The following is a 21,638-nucleotide window of genomic DNA, read 5'->3' on the forward strand; positions in this document are numbered from 1 at the left end:
AGCCACTGTGGAAAACAGTATGGAGATTCCTGAAAAGACTAGGAATAGACTTACCATATGACCCAGGAATCCTGCTCCTGGGCATATATCCAGAAGGAAACCGACTTCAGGATGACACCTTCACCCCAATGTTCATAGCAGTACTATTTACAATAGCCAAGACATGGAGACAGCCTAAATGTCCATCAACAGATGACTGGATAAAGAAGAAGTGGTATATTTATACAATGGAATACCACTCAGCCATAAAAACCAACAACATAATGCCATTTGCAGCAACATGGATGCTCCTGGATAATGTCATTCTAAGTGAAGTAAGCCAGAAAGAGAAAGAAAAATACCATATGAGATCACTTATATGTGGAATCTTAAAAGAAAAGAAAAGAAAAAAGACAAATGAACATAAATACAAAACAGAAACAGACTCATAGACATAGAATACAAACTTGTGGTTGCCAATGGGGCAGAGGGTGGGAAGGGATAGACTGGGATTTCAAAATTGTAGAATAGATAAACAAGATTATACTGTATAGCACAGGGAAATATATAGAAGATCTTATGGTAGCCCACGGAGAAAAAAATGTGACAATGAATATATATATGTTCATGTATAACTGAAAAATTGTGCTCTACACTGGAATTTGACACAACATTGTAAAATGATTATAAATCAATAAAAAATGTTAAAAAAGAAAATGTGATAGATACACACACACACACACACACACGAATATTATTTGGCCTTAGGTAAAAAAGAAGGAAATGCTATAATTTGTGACAACATGGATGAACCTCGAGTACCTTATGCTAACTGAAATGAGCCAAGGACAGAAAAACAAATACTGCATGATCTCACTTAGATGTGAAATCTAAAAATATCAAATTCACAGAAGCAGAGTAGAATGGTGGTTGCCAGGCACTTGAAGGAGGGGGAAATGGGGAGATGTTGATCAAAGGGTACAAAGGTTCAGTTATGCAGGATGAATAAGTTCTGGAATTGTAAGATACAGCATTGTGACTATAGTTAATAATACTATATTGTATACTTGAAGCTTTTGAAAATAGTAGATCTTAAATGTTCTTATCACACCCAAAAAAACGGTAACTATGTGAGGTGATGGATATGTTAATTAGATTGATTGTGGTAATCATTTCACAATGTATTAATATATCAAAACATCACATTGTATCCCTTAACTATACACAAGTTTTTATTTGTCAATTATATCCCAAAAAGCTGGGGAGAAAATCAGCTCACATAGATTGAGGTATGGTGCTAAGTAGAATTAAGACACAGTCCGCCACCTCAAGGAGTTTATAGGTTTAATTGAGATTAGATAGATAGATAGATAGATAGATGCCATTCAGTAGAATAATTGCTTAGTATAGATACTGTACCCATTCTAAATGGGCTTTTCTCCCTACTACTCTTATTGAGACATTTTTTTGTCGAGATTACCAACAATCCCCGTGTGGCCACTCCACTATTCTCATACTCATCTGTGAGCAGCATTTCACAGTTTACTAACTCCTCCTCCTTTATTTATCTGAATCCATCTTTATTTCCCTCATTTGGTATATAAGTTAAACCAGAATGGAAAGTACACCCTTTGCACTCATTCACAGCTGCCTTGTTTGAAAAGACATGGATAAACTTGATGACTAAGCATGCTGGTTGGGTGTCGAATGGCAGGCAGCTCATAGGAAAGAGCTGATCATGTCTAACTCCTCCTACTTGAAACACTTCATTCACTTGGTTTTCAGGACATTGAACTCTCCTTGTACCTCACTAGACATTCTATCTCAGTCTCCTCTGCTGATTTTCCTTCTCTTCTCAACTTTTACATGTTACAAGCCCCAGGGATTTTTCCCCCTAGTCAACTTCCCTGTCTATATTTGTTTCCTGAGTGATCTCATTCAATCTCACAGCTTTAAATATCTTTTGAATCTGAGGATTATTTCCAAATTTATAAATCTAGGAATTATCTCCCCTCTGTTCCCATCTCAAACTCCCTGCTCAAAGGCTCTCTTTGGATGACTTATAGATATCTCCAATTTAAAATGTGCAAAACACAGCTTTTAATTCCTTATTCCTCAATCTGCTCTTACTTTGATCTCCTCCATCTAGGTAACTGGCAGTAGCAGTCACCCAGTCGCTAACGTCAAGATCTTTGGGATCATCCTTGATTACTCTCTTTCCCTTTTACCTCACATCTAATCCATCTGCTCAACATGAACATTATATGCTAAACCTACTAATTCCTACTGCTACCTTCATGGTCAAGCCACTGTCATCTTTTACAGGGGTGGCTACAGTAGCTTCCGAACTATTATCCTTGCTTTTCTTCTTGCCTGACTATCGTTCATTCTCCACAGCAGCCAGTAAGATGTACACTCTTTAATTTGATTGATTGATTGATTGATTGATTGATTGATTGATTGATTGGTTGAATATTCTGAAATAGTATTTTATTCATGGAATAAAATGAAACAAATGTGAGAAAAATACATTTTTTCATTGTTTAAAAATTAATGATGATAGCTGTTATATTTTGCTTTATTTTTTAATACATATTTTATTGAAGTGTAGTAAGTTTACAATGTTGTGTCAGTTTCTAGTGTACAGCACGATACTTCAGTCATATAGGAACATATGTTCATTTTCATATTCGTTTCATAAGCTACTACAAGATATTAAATATAGTTCCCTGTGCTATACAGTAGGATTTGTTGTTTATCTATTTTATATATAGTAGTTAGTATCTGCAAATCTCGAACTCCCAATTTATCCCTTCCCACCCCTTTCCTCCTCTGGTAACTGTAAGTTTGTTATCTATGTCTGTGAGTCTGTTTCTGTTTTGTAAATAAGTTTGTCTTTTTTTTTTTTAGATTCCACATATCATTTCCTCTGCTCCAAATTTCCAGTGAGTTCTATGCATTTTTAGAAGAAAATTCACATTTTATTCTGCATTATATGATCCTTAGTTACCTTTCTGATCTCATTTCTGAGCTTTACTCTCTCTCTATCCACTTTGTTCTCTCTGCTCTTTTGCTGTTCCTTATACATGTCAAACTTACCTAAGGGCCTTTACATTTGCTGTTCTCTTGGCTCTAAACATTCTTCCTCCAGAACTTTGCAAGCCTCTCTCCTTCATTCAGATCTCTGCTAAATGCCATCTCTTCATAGAGACTGTCTCTGAGTACCCTATTTAAATAGTTCTTTCCCTTCCTCCAATTAATTTCTATCATTTTTACACTGCTTTATTGGATTCATGTCACTTGCTACTATGTGTTCACATGCTTATTATATCTTATCCATTAGAATGTAAGATCCACTTTATCACCAGCTTCCAGAATAATTCCTATATATTGCATGTGTTCAGTAAATACTTGTAGACTAAATGAATGGGTGTATAGGGAATAATGAAGAGAAAAGGATCTCCCAGTTTAAGGGATCACCTCCTTACCTCCTTCATAGAGGAGGTGTGCTGACATTTAGTAGAAAGTGGACGGGAACATTGAATGCCTCCTCTGTTGTTCCCTAATCTCATTTTAATTGGATAAACTCATTTATTTGTCTATTCACAATCTCCCCAAATACATACTAGAAAATGTAATCTCTATGCCAGCAGAAATTTTTCACTCTGTGTCCCTAGTACCAGCATAGTACCTAGCATATCATAAGTCCTCAATAAATGTTTGTGGTAAATGAATGAATTGAGTGTTAGTAGGCCTGGAATATAATTTCATCTTGGCCACTAACTTGCTGAATGACTTGGGCTACTCATGTCTGGGTCTCAGTTTGCCCCTCTGTGTGATGAGGTCTTTATGCCAGAAGATCACCAATGGGATAACCCACTCTAGACTTTTAAATTTCTTTTACTGAGATATAATTCATATGACATAAAATTCACCCTTTTTAAGTGTTGACTGGTGGTTTTTAGTACATTCACAAGCTTGTGCAACCATCTAATTTCAGAACACCTTCATCACCCCAAAAAGAACCTTGTACCTCCCAATACTCCTCTCCCCCCAATCCCTGGCAATCACTAATTTACTTTCTGTCTCTGTGGATTTGCCTATTCTGGAAATTTCATAGAAATGAAATCATACAATATATGGTCTTTATGTGGCTAGCCTCTTAGCATAATGATTCCAAGCTTCATCCATGATGTACCATGTTTCAATACTTCATTCCATTTTCTGGAGGAATAACATTGCATTATATGAATATATCACATTTTGTTTATCATTCATCAGTTGATGGACACAGATTATTTCCACTTTTTGGTTATAATGCTGCTATGAACATTTGTGCACAGATTTTTCTGTGAATGGATGTTTTTAATGATCTTGGGTATATACCTAAGAGTGGAATTTCTGGGTCATATGGTCACTGTATGTTCAATATTTGAGGAAACATTTCAAGACTATTTTCTAAAGCACCTGCACCATTTTACTTTCCCACCAGTAATGGATGACAGTTACAATTACTCTACATTTTCACCAGCACTGGGTTTTTGTTTTGTTTTAGTAAAAATTGCATATATTTAAAGTATACAAAGTGATGATTTGATGCACATATACATAGTGAAATGGTTACTAAAATGGTTACTACAGTCAAGTTAATTAACATGTCTTAATTTTTTTTGGATGAGTGCACTTAAAATCTACTCTCGTATCAAATTTCTAGTACTCAGTACAATATTGTTAACTGTAGTCATCATGCTATATATTAGATTTCTAGACTTATTCATACTACATAACTGCAACTGTGTAACCTTTGGCCAACATCTCCCCATTTTCTCCACCTCCATGCCCCTGTTCTAGTCTCTGCTTCAATGTATTCAACATTTTTAGTTTCCACATATAAATGATATCATGCAGATCATATTTCATTCTGTGTCTGGCTTATTTTACTTAACATAATGCCATCCAGGTTTACCTACATTATAGCAAATGAATGGTAGGATGTCTTTCTAAGTCTGAAATATATATGAATATAAATATAAATATATATATATATTTAAATGTAAATATATAGTCACCCATTGATGGCCACTTAGGTTGTTTCCATATCTTTCTTTTTTTTATTTCTTTTATTTTTTATATTTTTTATTTATTTTTTCTTCTTTTTCTTCCTTCAAAGTGATTTTTATTTTTTTATTTTATTTTTTTTAACATTTTTTATTGATTTATAATCATTTTACAATGTTGTGTCAAATTCCAGTGTTCAGCACAATATTTCAGTCATTCATGAACATATACACACTCATTGTCACATTTTTTCTCTGTGAGTTATCATAACATTTTGTGTATATTTCCCTGTGCTATACAGTGTAATCTTGTTTATCTATTCTACAGTTTTGAAATCCCAGTCTATCCCTTCCCACCCTTCACCACCCTGGCAACCACAAGTCTGTATTCTCTGTCTGTGAGTCTATTTCTGTCCTTTATTTATGCTTTGTTTTTGTTTGTTTGTTTGTTTGTTTTTGTTTGTTTTTGTTTTTTAGATTCCACATATGAGCGATCTCATATGGTATTTTTCTTTCTCTTTCTGGCTTACTTCACTTAGAATGACATTCTCCAGGAGCATCCATGTTGCTGCAAATGGCATTATGTTGTCGGTTTTTATGGCTGAGTAGTATTCCATTGTGTAAATATACCACCACTTCTTTATCCAGCCACCTGTTGATAGACATGTAGGCTGTTTCCATGTTTTGGCTATTGTAAATAGTGCTGCTATGAACATTGCGGTGCAGGTGTCATCCTGAAGTAGGATTCCTTCTGGATACAAGCCCAGGAGTGGGATTCCTGGGTCATATGGTAAGTCTATTCCTAGTCTTTTCAGGAATCTCCACACTGTTTTCCATAGTGGCTGCACCAAACTGCATTCCCACCAGCAGTGTAGGAGGGTTCCCCTTTCTCCACAGCCTCTCCAGCATTTGTCATTTGTGGATTTTTGAATGACGGCCATTCTGACTGGTGTGAGGTGACACCTCATTGTAGTTTTGATTTCCATTTCTTTGATAATTAGTGATATTGAGCATTTTTTCATGTGCTTTTTGATCATTTGTATGTCTTCCTTGGAGAATTGCTTGTTTAGGTCTTCTGCCCATTTTTGGATTGGGTTGTTTACTTTTTTTTCATTGAGTCATATGAGCTGCTTATATATTCTGGAGATCAAGCCTTTGTCGGTTTCACTTGCAAAAATTTTCTCACATTCCGTAGGTTTTCTTCTTGTTTTACTTGTGGTTTCCTTTGCTGTGCAGAAGCTTTTAAGTTTCATTAGGTCCCATTTGTTTATTATTGCTTTTATTTCTTCTAGGAGAAAATTTTTGAGATGTATGTCAGATAATGTTTTGCCTATGTTTTCCTCTAGGAGGTTTATTGTATCTTGTCTTATGTTTAAGTCTTTAATCCATTTTGAGTTGATTTTTGTATATGGTGTAAGGGGGTGTTCTAGCTTCATTGTTTTATATGCTGCTGTCCAGTTTTCCCAACACCATTTGCTGAAGAGACTGTCTTTATTCCATTGTATATTCTTGCCTCCTTTGTCGAAGATGAGTTGACCAAAAGTTTGTGGGTTCATTTCTGGGCTCTCTAATCTGTTCCATTGGTCTATATGTCTGTTTTGGTACCAATACCATGCTGTCTTGATGACTGTAGCTCTATAGTATTGTCTGAAGTCTGGGAGAGTTATTCCTCCAGCCTCTTTCTTTCTCTTCAGTAATGCTTTGGCAATTCTAGGTCTTTGATGGTTCCATATAAATTTTATTATGATTTGTTCTAATTCTGTGAAATCTGTCCTGGGTAATTGGATAGGGATTGCATTAAATCTGTAGATTCCCTTGGGCACTGTGACCATTTTAACAATATTGATTCTTCCAATCCAAGAGCATGGAATATCTTTCCATTTTTTAAAGTCTTCTTTAATTTCCTTCATCAATGGTTTATAGTTTTCTGTGTATAATTCTTTCACCTCCTTGGTTAGATTTATTCCCAGATATTTTATTACTTTGGGTGCTATTTTAAAGGGGATTCTTTCTTTACTTTCTTTTTCTGTTGATTTATCGTTAGTGTAAGTAAATGCAACTGCTTTTTGAACGTTAATTTTGTAACCTGCTACCTTGCTGTATTCTTCAATCAGCTCTAGTAGCTTTTGTGTGGACCTTTTAGGGTTTTCTATATATAGTAACATGTCGTCAGCATATAGTGACACTTTTACCTCTTCTTTTCCAATTTGGATCCCTTTTATTTCTTTCTCTTGCCTGACTGCTGTGGCTAGGACTTCCAGGATGATGTTGAATAGGAGTGGTGATAGTGGGCATCCTTATCTTGTCCCAGATTTTAGTGGGAAGCTTTTGAGTTTTTCACCATTGAGTACTATGCTGGCTGTAGGTTTGTCATATATAGCTTTTATTATGTTGAGATATGTTCCCTCTATTCCCACTTTGGCGAGAGTTTTTATCATAAATGGGTGTTGAATTTTATCAAATGCTTTTTCTGCATCGATTGAGATGATCATGTGGTTTTTGTCCTTTCTCTTGTTGATGTGAAGTATTACATTGATTGATTTGCGTAAGTTGAAGCAGCCTTGTGTCCCTGGGATGAACCCCACTTGGCCATGATATATAATCTTTTTTATGTGTTGTTGGATTGTATTTGCTAAAATTTTGGTGAGGATTTTGGCGTCTATGTTCATCAGTGATATTGGCCTATAATTCTCTTTTTTTATAGTGTCTTTGCCTGGTTTTGGTATCAGGGTGACGGTGGCTTCATAGAATGGGTTTGGGAGTATTCCCTCCTTTTCAATCGTCTGGAAGAGTTGGAGAATAGGACTGGTATGAGTTCTTCTTTGTATGTTTGGTAGAATTCCCCAGTGAAGCCGTCCGGTCCTGGACTTTTATTTGTAGGGAGGATTTTAATTGCTATTTCTATTTCCTTTCTAGTGATCAGATTGTTCAAGTGCTCAGATTCTTCTTGATTCAGTCTTGGTGGACAGTATGTTTCCAGAAACTTGTCCATCTCCTCTAGGTTATCCAGTTTGGTTCCATATAGTTTTTCATAATATTCTCATATGATATTCTGTATTTCTATTTTATTTGTTGTAATTTCTCCATTTTCCTTTCTTATTTTGCTAATTTGTGCTGTCTCTTTTTTCTTCTTTGTGAGTTTGGCCAGAGGTTTGTCAATTTTATTTACTTTTTCAAAAAATCAGATTTTGGTTTGGTTGATTTTTTCTATGGTTTTTTGATTTTTTTGTTAATCTCGATTGTATTTAATTCCTCTCTGATCTTTATTATTTCCTTCCTTCTGCTGCTTTTTGGGGCTTCTTGTTCTTCTTTTTCTAATTCATTCAGTTGGTGGGTTAAATTGTTTATTTGAGATTGTTCTTCTTTTTTGAGGAAGGCCTGTATCGCTATAAACTTCCCTCTTAGCACTGCCTTTGCTGTGTCCCATAGGTTTTGAGTGGTTGTGCTTTCATTATCATTTGTCTCAAGGTATTTGTTAATTTCAGCTTTGATTCCTCATTGACCCATTAGTTTTTCAATAACATATTGTTTAATCTCCATGCTTTTCTTTTTTTCTCCTTTGTTTCTCTGTTGTTGATTTCCAGTTTCATGGCATTGTGGTCAGTAAAGATGCTTGAGATAATTTCTATCTTCTTAAAATTGTTGAGGTTTCTTTTGTGCCCAAGTACATGATCGATCCTGGAAAATGTTCCATGTGCACTTGAAAAGAATGTATATCCTATTTTTGGGGGGTGTAATGCTCTGAAAATATCCACCAGATCTAGTTTTTCTATTGTAGTATTTAATTTCTCTGTTGCCTTGTTTATTTTCTGTCTGGAAGATCTGTCTAGTGATGTTAATGCAGTGTTAAAATCTCCAACTATGATTGTATTCCCATCAATATTCCCCTTTATCTCTGTTAGTAATTGTTGTATGTACTTACGTGCTCCTATATTGGGTGCATATATATTAATGAGTGTAATATCCCCATCTTGTATCACTCCTTTAATCATTATAAAATGTCCTTCTTTATCTTTCTTTATGGCCTTTGTTTTAAAGTCTATTTTGTCTGAAATCAATACTGCAACACCTGCTTTTTTGGCTTTTCCATTTGCATGGAATATCCTTTTCCATCCTTTCACTCTCAATCTATGTATGTCCTTCTCCCTAAAGTGGGTCTCTTGTATACAGCATATTGAAGGTTCTTGCTTTATTATCCACTCTGCCACTCTATGTCTTTTGACTGGAGCATTTAGTCCATTAACATTTACAGTAATTAATGATAGATGTGTGTTCATTGCTATTTTGAACTTATCTTTGCAGTTGACTTGGTATATCCTCTTTGTTCCTTTCTTCTTCCTTTTGTGGTTTGGTAATTTTCCTTTGTATTATCATGGATTTTATTTAATTTTTGTGACTCCCTTGTAAGTTTTTGGCTTGTGGTTACCCGTTTTTGTAAATCTATTAGCCCATTACTATAACTGTTTTTATTAAATGATAGTAACATGATCTCAAACCCATCCTACTGTTAAAAAAAATTTAAAAAAGAAAGAAAAAACTATATTCTATATTTCCCTGCCTCCCTCTCCCACTCTCAGTGATTTGTATGTCTTCTTTTATAATTGCATGTTTACTTTATTTGTAATTCATGAGTTATCACCATTCCAGTTGTGAGTTTCTCATTTCTGTAGCATCCTGCTGCTTTTCTATTTAGAATATCCCTTTCAATATTTCTTTTAGCATGGGTTTAGTGTTGCTAAACTTCTGCAGCTTTTTTTTTTTGTCTGTGAAACTCTTTTATTTCTCCATCTATCCTCAAGGATAGCCTTGCTGGATAAAGGATCCTAGGCTGCATCTTTTTTTCATTCAGGGCTTTGAATATATCTTTCCACTCCCTTCTGGCCTGTAGTGTTTGTGTCGAGAAATCAGCTGAGAGCCTTATGGGGGTTCCCTTGTAACTTATTCTTTGCTTTTCTCTTGCTGCCTTTAGAATCATTTCTTTATCCTTGACTCTGGCTATCTTGATTATGATATGTCTTGGTGTGGGTCTATTTGGGTTCTTCCTGTTTGGGACCCTCTGAGCTTCCTGTACTTGGATATCTGATTCCTTCTTTAAGTTTGGGAAGTTTTCAGTCATGATTTCTTCAAAAACCTTTTCAATCCCCTTTGATTTTTCTTCCCCTTCTGGGACCCCTATTATGCGAAGATTGGGACGATTTATATTATCCCACAGGTCCCTTATGCTATTTTCATTATTTTTTATTTGCTTCTCTTGTAGTTCTTCTGAATGGGTGTTTTCTATTGTCCTGTCTTCTAGATCACTAATTCGTTCCTCTGCATTATCTAGTCGGCTTTGCCCAGCTATTAGATCATTCCTCACCTCTGTCAATGTGTTTACCCATTCTACTTGGCTCTTCCTTATAGCTTCAATTTCATTTTTGACATATTCTATATCTCTAAACACTATCTCTTTTAATTCCTTCAGCAATTTGATCACTTCTTTCTTGAAATCTTGATCTATTAGGCTATCAATATCTATTTCATTGATCTTTCTTTCAGGGGATTTCTCTTGTTCTTTTAATTGGGAAAGGTTTCTCTGCTTCTTCATCTTGCTCATACCTCTCTGGCACTGTGGTTTATGGAGTATAAGTTGTTTATTTTGGTCCTTAAGGATTTTATCTATCTAATACCTATTTAGGAATAGAACTTAGGAAAAAAGAAAAAAATAAGAGAGAGAGAGAAAGAATTTTAAAAGAAGGGAGAAAGAGGGTTTGAAAACAGTTTATAATGAATAGTATAAGAGAGAGTTGAAGCAGAGTATTAATTGGGTTGAGACGTCCTCTTAAAACCTTTAAAAAAAAAAAGGGTGGGGGAAGATGAATAGATGTATTTGAAACCTGTGTCTAATCAATAACAGGACATCAAAACCCAAGAGAAATAGAAATGAATTAAGAAGTAAAAATTAAGAGGGTAATAGAAAATAGAACAGGTAAAAACAGATTAAAAGGGGGGGGGCGGTTGTCAGTGTTCTCCTGGAATCTGTGTGCAGTTAATGTGAAGTCTTTCTGTCTTCGTCCTGTTTTGGAAGCTCAGCTTGCTGTTTCCAGAGGCCCTCCGTTGGCGCCCTCTTCTGTGTTGCTCCCAGTACCTGTCAGCGAGCAGATTGCGCCCCCTCCCAGCACTGGGTCAGGTGCAGCTCTCCTCTGCTGTGGGCGGGCGGGTCACTGCCCCTCCTGACGCAGCAGTCAGATGTTGCAGACTGGCCAGGTAGGAGGGCGGGTCGTGCCCCCTCCCAGCACTGTGGTCAGGAGCTGTGTTCCTGCCTAAAAGGTGGGGGGCCGCTCTCCCTCTCCCCATGCCGGTAGCTCCGCTGCTCTGTGTGGCTGCGCACCCCGTCCTGGTCGGCGCTCCACAGGTGGGCTCAGGGAAGACTGAGGGATAGCCTTGTCCCTGCTCCGGGCAGAGTTCAGCTCCTTGTTTGTCTTTGTGAAGCAAGTTCTCTGAGGGACCATGATGGAAGGATCCTATCTGCCCCGGGCTGTAGGCCAGTCTCAGTCTGGCCTTTGAGGCTGCTAAGCCCTTCCGTGCGGATGCAGGTTTCGCCCCCACCCCCGCCTGGGTGCTAAGCGCAGAGGATATGGCGGCTGTGCCTGAGCCCCGCCTCTCATCCCCCGAAAACTTTCCGTGGGTTTTCAGAGATGGGGGTATGCACCCTTCCCCCGAGAGCACATCAACCTTGCTGTTTTATGGAGGGCCCAGATTGTTCTGCCCTGTACACCCAGAGCCACAGCGTGCAGCCCCTTGCAGTCCCCCGGGGCTGCCTCAGTGCAGCCGCCCCCGTTCTCCGCCCGGCTTCTGCAGCCTGGCCCTGCCTGCCGCTGCTGGCCCGCGTCTCAGGCTGGGTGTTGGGGGACCCTCTGTGCCCGTTTAACTTAGTTCTGTCAGTCAAGGGCTGCTCCATATAGAACCGAGCCTCGGAGGCTCCCCCTCTGTCCCGCTGGCCTCTCAGTTGGAGAGGGGAGACCCAGCGAATGAGCGCCAGTCCTCCTTTGCTCCTCCCTCCCCACGGGACCCGTCCCGTGCTGCTTTGCCTTTTGTTCTTTCTTTTTTCCTTTTCTCCTACCAGATTTTTGGCGTCTTTATCTTTTGAAGAGGGCGATGTTCTGTCGGAGTTCCGCAGGTGCTCTGGTTGGTTGAGTGGGTCTGTGGATGTGGGTCTTGGTGTATTTGTGGGAGAGGGTGAGCTGCGAGCGCCCTTCTACTCCGCCATCTTCTCCGAGTCTCCATATCTTTCTAATTCTAGCCATCCTAAATGGTTGTGAATCTATATTCATTTAATCCTCATCACTTCTCATAGTGAAGGCACTAGAGGCTTAGAGAGACTGAGTAGTTGGCCCAATTCACACAACTGCTAAAAGAGTGGCAATTTGCACCCATCTTATTCCAGACCCCATTTATCTACTATAATATTGTACTTCCTATAACCTGTCTGAACAGTGTTCTGAGAGGGTACCAATACCTCTGCTTACCAGTGTTTTTTTTTTTTTTTTTTTACCAATAGCATTTCATTTCTTACCCCCAAACTCTTTATTCCCCTTGTATATAGTATTATAGTGACTCATTTTATCATCATCTTGGACTTCACACCCCCATATCGAAGCTCTGTCCATTCCATTCCCTTGACATCTCTTGAATCTGTCTCTCTTTGTTACTGCTGCTGCAGTTTAGATCCTTCTCATCAGCAGTCTCCATCTGGTCTGCTATCCTCCGGTCTCTCTGTTCCAGTCTACTTTTCATAATGAATCTAAAGGGACATTCTAAAAACATATATGATAATGTCACTTCCCTGCCAAAAAAAGTCATGATCCTCTGCAGCCCAATGATAAAGATAATATTCCTGAACATGGCACTCATGGCCTTCATGATACAGCCCCAACCCACCTTAACAACCTCATTTCAAGCTACCCACACTTTTCATCTAAAATTGGTTCCTGTGCTGAAGCCACAATAAACTTTTTCTTTTTTTTTTAAAATTTTCTTAGACAAACCATGGCTTTTCACTCCTTCAAGTTGCTCACTCTTTGAAGTTCCCTCCCCCCCTTTTTTTCCATCTACTGCAATCCTTTAAGTCCTAGGTCAAATATTATCTCTTTTACAAGATTTTCTCAAGCAACACCTGATAAAATTGGCACTGTCCTCCTCATAGAACTTATTTGCATTATTCTACTTGTATTATAATAATTGATCTATTTCTCCTGCTGGACTAATGTGCAACCTCTCAAAACTCCTCCCCATCATGCACTCACACAGAAAAGAGGCCCCTAGTTGGCTGCTTGACTATTTGTGAAGCCTCTTTGTCTGATAGGATTTACCCCCAGTTCTCTGCAGTTTCTGAAGCTGGCCTGTGTGTATTGTGTAGTTTCAAACATAAGCAGAAGTTTAAAAAACAATATGACATACTCCCCTTGTACCTCTCACCCAGCTTCAACATTTACCACCACATGCCCAATCTTGTTTCATCCATACCCCTATCCATCTGCCCAACTCAGACATCATGTCATTCCATCCATAAATGTTGAGTATGTATTTATAAAAGATAAGGACTCTTTTTTCAAACCAAAATCTCAATGCCATCATCATACCTAAAAGAAAAGATAACAAAATAGTAATTTCTTTTTTTCTCTCTTTGTACTAGATTTTGTAAAAAAAAAAAAAAAAGAAATTTGAAGTGTAGTTGATTTACAGCGTACAGCAAAGTGATTCAGTTATACATATACATTTGTATATATTTTTTCTTTTCAGATTATGTCAAAACAGTAATTTCTTAGTATCACTAACCGTCTCATCAGTGTTCAGATTCTCCCGTTATTATTACTATTTTTTAATCAGTATCCAAATAAGATCCATGTATTACAATTGGTTGACATGTCTCTCGGGTCTCATTTGGCTGTCCAGAACCTCTCTTCTTAATCACTATGCTCTGATCTGGGTTTTCTATTACCAAAGGAAGTGACAATTTTCTTATAGCAGGAATTCTCAATCAGGGGTTCATCAACAATTTCAGGGAGCTCCATGAATCTCTTTAGATTAGTTTTCAAAATTTTGCATGTATTTGTGTAAGTTACTTTTTCTAAGGAGACTATCTCTGGCTCTCATTAGAGACTCAAAGCTTTAATTAAGACACAGCACAACTGAAAAGCACATGTTATTATCACAAGAAGTTGTAAACCACAAAAGCTAGGGGAGGACCATAACATGGCTAGTTGAGGATATCTTTTTGAGTATGAAGAAAGAAGTTAAATTCTGTTAAAGTGCATTAACTTGAAATTTGAAAGCTCTTTACAAATTACTTTTGAGACAAATAGAAATAGTTAAGGATTAATTGATGTCTTTATTTAAAAGTAATAGAGTGTACAACTGACTGGGGGCTCTTAAGTTGTTTTTTATTTAACATATCCCTGTAAATAAAGCATATTGGCATATTGTGGTTTTGCTGAATTGTAGTCATGAAAATAATACTCAGATCTTGAATTGAATTCCCTATTTGAAGAGACCTGTGACTCCACATGGACTGGGGTAGCTAGAGACTGATTTTGTGGGATATTATTGATTTGTTCCATGATAAAAGCTCCTTTGAAAATGTGTGTAATTTTTCAATATTATGTATGCATGTATAAAAGTGAAAAGGTGATAAAGGTTATCATTAATCTTCCCTCTTTGCACCAACTTTTCCTAGATGAAGTCCAACATAGAACACCCAATGGTACTATCATCAGCAGTATAGAACCCCATAAGCCACCACAGTACCCCAAAATGCCTATTCAGAAAAGTGGAGAAGCCGATCCTGGGAGGAAATCCCCAAGCAGGCTTGTTTCAGATGGCAAGGTGGAGTCCTGCCTCGAGGTGGATGTGGGGAAGTTGGTGTCTAGGCTGCAGGATGGAGGGACCAAAGCCATACCAAAGGCCACCAATGGACCTATGCCAAACCCTGGGCCCACCAAGGCCCCCTCTTTCCACATAAAGAGACCAGCTCCTCGGCCCCTGGCTCACCACAAGGAGGGTAAGTGCTTCAGAATCCCATCGGAGAGAGAAATGACCAGAACTACTTTGTACCTTGAGACCTGTCTGAAGTTGTAGATATTTAAGTAGAAATCTATTCCACACTTTGTCCTTAGCATGTTGGAGAAAATGAATTCCTACCTGTCTCTGTTTGCTTCTGGACTCAAAGCTCAGCAGGCCTGAACCTTCATCCTGGTATTGCATTAGATTTGTTTCATGTCTGCTTTATGGAGATGCTTATGTGTGTGTGTATATGTGGCTATCTCTTTTGAAATTTTTCAGTTTTATATTTTATATACTGTTTTGTGTATATATTTCAGATATATCTGAAAATGTGAATTGCAATTTGACTTGAAATTTTTCATTCCCTTTGGAAGTTTCAAACCTTTTATATATCCTGCATGTTTCTTGTTAAATATATTGCTAAATTTTTAACCTTTAAAAATATTAGTATACTCTCTCATTAAGTTGGCCATTGTTTGTGCAAAGGAAAAAATATTGAATTTTACATATATGTATTTTTTGTAATCAGGTACCTTAAATTTTTTCTTATTTTTAACAGTTTTTATAGTATACTTGCTTGTGTTTACATAAATAAAATTTTAATATCTGAAAATAATGACAAAAAAGAAATATGTTCCAGTTTACTACCACTAATATTGGAATGGTGGGCAAGAACATAAAAACCATTCACAATGATCACTAGAATGTAAGCTTCATGATGGGAAGGATTTGGAGCCAGTTAAATTTATTTCTGTATCCCAATGACTTAGAACAATGCCTGACTTTTACATAGTAGGCACTTATTATTTGTAGAATAAAATAGTAATAATGATATTATTTATTAATATAATTATTGCTGCTGTTGCCATATATTATTATTTTATTTATTTTTTATCAAGGTAACTGGTTTATAAAATTAAGTAAGTTTCATGTGTACAACATATTTTTATTTCTATATATACTATGGCATGCTCACCATCAAAAGTTTAGTTTCTATGTCCTCCTTTACACATTTTGCCCCTCCTTCCCCTCTGATAACCACTGTTTTGTTCTCTGTATCTACATGTTTGTTTTGGTTTGGTTTAGTTTGTTCATTTATACTGGTTTTTCATTCATTTAAATTTTTTTGTATGTTTTTTCCACATAAGTGAAATCATAGATATTTGTTTTTCTCCGTCTGATTTATTTTACTTAGCATAATATTCTAAAGGTTAATCCATGTTGCAAATGGGAAGATTTCATCTTTTTATGACTGAGTAGTATTTCTTTATGTATATATTACATCTTTATCCGTTCACCCATTGATTGGCACTTAGGTTGTTTCCATATCTTGGCTATGTTAATAAAGCTGTGATGAACATAGGGGTGCATATATCTTTATGAATTAGTGTTTTCATGTTCTTTGTATAAACACCCAGAAGTAGAATGGTTGGATCATATGGTAGTTCTATTTTTAGTTTTTTGAGGAATCTTCATACTGTTTTCAGTAGTGGGTGTACCAAATAACATTCCCACCAACAGTGTATGAGGGTTCCCTTTTCTTCACATCCTCTTCAACACTTGTTATTTCTTGCACTTTGGATAATAGCCATTCCAACGGGCATGATGTGATATCTCACTGTGATTTTGATTTGTATTTCCCTAATAATTCATGATGTTGAATACTGTTTAATGTGCCTCTTGGCCATTTGTATGTCTTCTTGGAAAAAATATCCATGCAGCTCCTTTCCCTATTTTTAAATTAGGTTGTTTGGCTCTATTTGTTGGTGTCATATGAGTTCTTTAAATATTTTGGATATTAATTCCTTATAAACTATATGATTTGCAAATATCTTTTCCCATTTGGTAGGTTATGTTTTCATTTTGTTGAAGGTTTCCTTTGCTATGCAGAAGCTTTTCAGCTTTATCGATAGAGTCCTATTTCCTTATTTGTGCTTTTGTTTCCCTTGCCTGATGAGAATATCCAGAAAAAAATATTGCTAAGATCAATGTCAAACCCTTCTTCTAGGAAGGTTATGGTTTCAAGCCCTACATTCAAGTCTTTAACTCATTTTTAGTTGATATATACATTTTTTTATGTTGTGAGGTAGTGGTCTAGTTCCTTCCTTCCTTCCTTTCATCCATCCTTCCTTCCTTTTCTTCCTTCCTTCTTTCCTTCCTTTCTTGGCTATCCAGTTTCCCCAGCACCATTTATTGAAGAAATTATCTTTTTCTATTGTATATCCTTTGTGACTTTTTCATAAATGAATTGTACACATATGTGTGGGTTTATTTTAGGACTCCCAATTCTGTTTTATTGTTGTATGTGTCCATTCTTCTGCCAATGCCATACTGTTTGATTGCAGTAGCTTTGTAATATAGTTTGAAATCAGGGCATGTGATACCTCCAGCATTGTTTCTTTTTTTCAGAATTGCTTTGGCTATTCAGGGTCTTTTGTGGTTACATATAAATTTTAGAATTTTTTGCTCTATTTCTATGAAAGCTGCCCTTGGGATTTGGATAAAGATTTTGCTGAAACTATAGATTTCTTTTGGTAACATGGGCTTTTTAGCAATGTTAATTCTTCCAATCCATGAGCATTGAATAACTTTTTCTTTATTTGTGCCTTCAAATTCTTTCAACAATGTCTTATAGTTTTCTGTGTACAGGTCTTTCACGTCCTTAGTTATACCTAGGTATTTTGTTATTTTTGTTGCAATTGTAAATGGGATTATTTTCTTAATTTTTATTTTTGCTGGTTCATTGTTAGCATGTAGGAACACGTCAGATTTTTGTATGCTCATTTTGTACCCTTTAACTTTACTGCATTTGTTTAGTATTTCTAATAGTTCTTTGATGGAGTCTTTAGAGTTTTCTATATATAAAATGTCATCTGCAAATAGTGACAGTTTTACTTCTTCCTTTCCAGTTTAGATGCCTTTTATTTCTTTTTCTTGCCTAATTACTCTGGCTAGGACTTCTAATTCTATGTTGAATTACAGTGGTAAGAATGGGTATCCCATCTTATTCCTGATCTTAGAGGGATGGTTTTCAGTTTTTCACTATTGAGTATGATGTTAGCTGTGAGTTTGTCATACATGACCTTTATTATGCTGAGGGACTTCCTTCTATACCCATTTTATTGAGAGTTTTAATCATATATGGGTATTCAATCTTGTCAAATAATTTTTATACATCTATTGAGATATGGTTTTCATTTTTCATTTTGTTAATGTGGTGTCCCACATTGATTTATTTGTGCACATTGAACCATCCTTACATCCCTTGAGTAAATCTTGTTTGATCATGGTGTATGAGCCTTCTAATGTATTGTATTCAATTTGAAAAAGTTTTGTTGAGGATTTTTGCATCTGTGTTCATCAGAGATATTTGCCTGTAATTTTATGTATGTGTTATCCTTGTCTGCTTTTTGGTATCAATCAGGGTAATGTTTGCCTTGTAAAATGAGTTAGGAAGTGTTCCCTCCTCTTTAATTTTTAAGAAGAGATTGAGAAGGATAGGTATTAAATTTTCTTTGAATATTTGGTAAAATTCACCTGTCTGGTTTTAGACTTTTGTTTGGGGGAGTTTTTTGATTACTGTTTTAATCTCTTTACTGGTGCTCAGTCTATTCAGACTTTCTATTTCTTCATGATTCAGTCTTGGAAGTTTGTGATTCTAAGAATTTGTCCATTTTTTCTAGGTTGGCTAATTTGTTGGCATATAGCTGATCATAATTTTTTCTTATAATTATTTGTATTTCTGTACCATCTGTTATTATTTTTCCTTTTTCATTTTTGATTGTATTTATCAGAGCCTTCTCTATTTTTTTCTTAGTGTCTAGCTAAAAGTTTGTTAATTTTGTTTATCTTTTTAAAGAACCAGCTCTTAGTTTCAATGAACTTTTTTATGTCTTTTTGGTCTCTATTTCATTTGTTTCCACTCTGATATTTATTATTTCCTTCCTTGTACTGACTTTAGGCTTCATCTTTCCCCAGTTCATTTACATGCAAGGTTAGATTGTTTCTTGGGATTTATTTCTTATTTCTTGATGTAGGCGTGTTGTTATAAACTTCACTCCTAGTACCACTTTTGCTGCATCCCATACATTTTGGTATGTTGTATTTTCATTTTCATTTGGCTTCAGGTAATTTTGGATTTCTCCTTTGATTTCTTTGTTGTCCCAATAGTTGTTCAGTAGCATGTTGTTCATTCTCCACACATTTGTGTTTTTCCATCTTTCTTGTGATTGACTACTACTTTCATTGCATTGTGATTGGAAAAGATGCCTAATGTGATGTCAATTTTCTTGAATTTATTGTTTTGTGTACTAACATATGGTCTATTCTTGAGAATGTTCCATATGCACTTGAGAGTATGTATTCTGCTACATTTGGAGGGAATGTTCTGTACAAATCTATCAACTTCATCTGGTCTACTGTTTCATTTAAGACTGCTGTTTCCTTGTTGACTTTCTTTATGGGTGATATATCCATTGATGTAAGTGGGGTGTTCAAGTCCCCTATGATTATTGTGTTGCCATCAGTTTCTCCCTTTAGGTTTGTTAATAATTGCTTTGTATATTTTGGTACTCCTACTCTAGGTGTATTATACTTGTCATTTATTAAGTATCTGCTATGTTCCTGGCACTGTATTAGGTACTAGAATACTATTTCTGATCCTAACAGTCTTACTGTGAAGAAAGTATTATTATTGTTTTTATTTCTACTAGGAAACTGATCCTCCTAAAGCTAAAATTACTTGCCAAAGGTTCATGGCTAGTAGCTGGCAAATATGGGATCTAAGTCTTAGCAAGTCTGGCAGGCACCAAAGCCTGTGTTCTTTCCAAAAAGGCTGAACTATCACTTTACCCTCCTATAAGAAGCTTTGAATCTGTGAACTATTGTTTTTTCACTCTTACTTTCCAGGCTAGTAGAAATAGACAGCAAAGGGACACAACTTCTGGGGAACTATGGACTTTTTAAATAACAAATTACAAATTCAAGATGTGGCTTCTGTAGTTTAATCAGCTACTAGATATGGAGACTCATGTTGGGAGGTTGAAGCTAACACAAAGGGGATTTGGGGGGATATAATTCTATGAAGAAAGAATATGGACTTTGATATCAAAAAAGCTTAGATCCAAATTCTGACTCTTATTTTCTAGCTAGATAACCTTCTAAAAATGTGCCTTATACTTTATGTTCTGTCCTGTTCCCAAAAAAAGATTTAAGGCTTTTAAAAATATTAAAAAAAATAAGAACTTAAAAGTAGTAATAATAATTACTGTGTGCCTGGCCCATTTCTAGGTATTGAGGATGTAAGATTGAATAAGACATATAGGGTCCCTATCCTCTTTAGGTTTATATCAGGGCTTAGCCAACTATAGCTTAGAATTTGTTGAAATTTCAAAAGAAAAATAATATGTCGTGACTCATGAAAATTATATGAAATTCAATTTTCTGTGTCCATAAGTGGAAACATGCCCCTACATTTACATATTGTCTAGAGCTGATTTCATATTACAACAGCAGAATTGAATAATGTCAATAGAGACTTTATGGCTGTCCAAACCTAAAATATCAACTATCTCATGCTTTAAAGAAAAAAGTTTGCTGACCTCTGCCTTAGTGTACAGGCAAGAAAAAATGAGGCCAAGGAAGGAAAAAGATAGTTTAGTAGGCAGATGGAAAGAATGGAGGTAGTACATAAAATGTTTGCCCTGAAGCCCTTACACACTTGCTGGAGCAGTGTCACAGATTTGGTTCCAAGGTTTCTAGAGAAAACAAAAGCAAGAAGAACTTAATGGTTATATAATTCCACTTAAGGTAACAGCAAGCCAGTTATTCAGGTAAAGCACAACTCTTCTGTTTTTGAGGCCAGAGAATGCTTCTAAGAAGCATTTTTTTCCCATGGACTGTTACATATAACAACCTCAGTATGGGATTATGGTATTATCTCAGAGCACAATTCAATACAACTGTTCTATGGGGGTCTGATAAGATTTCCACCAAGTAATTGACTCTAAACTCTCTGGCCTGACACACTGATGCATCTGTATGATTACAATTAAGTTATTCAACTTCTTTGCATCTTGATTTCCATATCTGCAAATGGGAGAAATAGTTCACCTCTCCAAATTATTGCCAGGGTTAAAAAGAATAACACATAAAATATCTGCTATATAATCAATATTCAAATGTTATTAATTCCCTCCACTTGCAATCCTCCCTCTAAGATTTGCCTCTTCTGGGAAGTAGCCAAGTAAGGCCAGACTTCTGTGTAGACAGCTGCTTCAATTTATAAGTCATATATTGACCTTCACATCAATCTGGGTCAATTGAGTAACTCAACCTATATTCATCACAATAAAGTTTGTCTTGCCTGTCACCAAGCCTTGGGGTCAGTCAGATCTTTTCAGCTCAGCACACAAAGTAACTTAGCCCTCCCTATCAGTTCTGCCTTCACCATCTTCTGCTGCAAAGTTAAATCCCAGTGGCATTCCACTCTTCCCCTTCCTCCACAGTCCTGCCTCAGGCTGCTGGCGGCAGCTGCTCTGATCTAATTGTTTCAGTTAATGT

The 21,638-nt window shown here is 36.4% G+C and overlaps 1 protein-coding gene across 2 annotated transcripts in view; it reads left to right on the forward strand.

Annotated features, from left to right (window-relative positions):
• The window catches only part of OPHN1 (oligophrenin 1), a 583,720-nt gene that overhangs the window by 546,778 nt on the left and 15,304 nt on the right, over positions 1-21,638 (forward strand). For both annotated transcript variants that reach the window (XM_031446485.2, XM_064483080.1), the window contains exon 21: positions 14,752-15,075. In XM_031446485.2, coding sequence (XP_031302345.1) covers positions 14,752-15,075 — 324 coding nt within the window. The remainder of the gene's footprint in view (positions 1-14,751; positions 15,076-21,638) is intronic.

Source organism: Camelus dromedarius, chromosome X (assembly GCF_036321535.1).
Source record: "Camelus dromedarius isolate mCamDro1 chromosome X, mCamDro1.pat, whole genome shotgun sequence".
NCBI lineage: Eukaryota > Metazoa > Chordata > Mammalia > Artiodactyla > Camelidae > Camelus > Camelus dromedarius.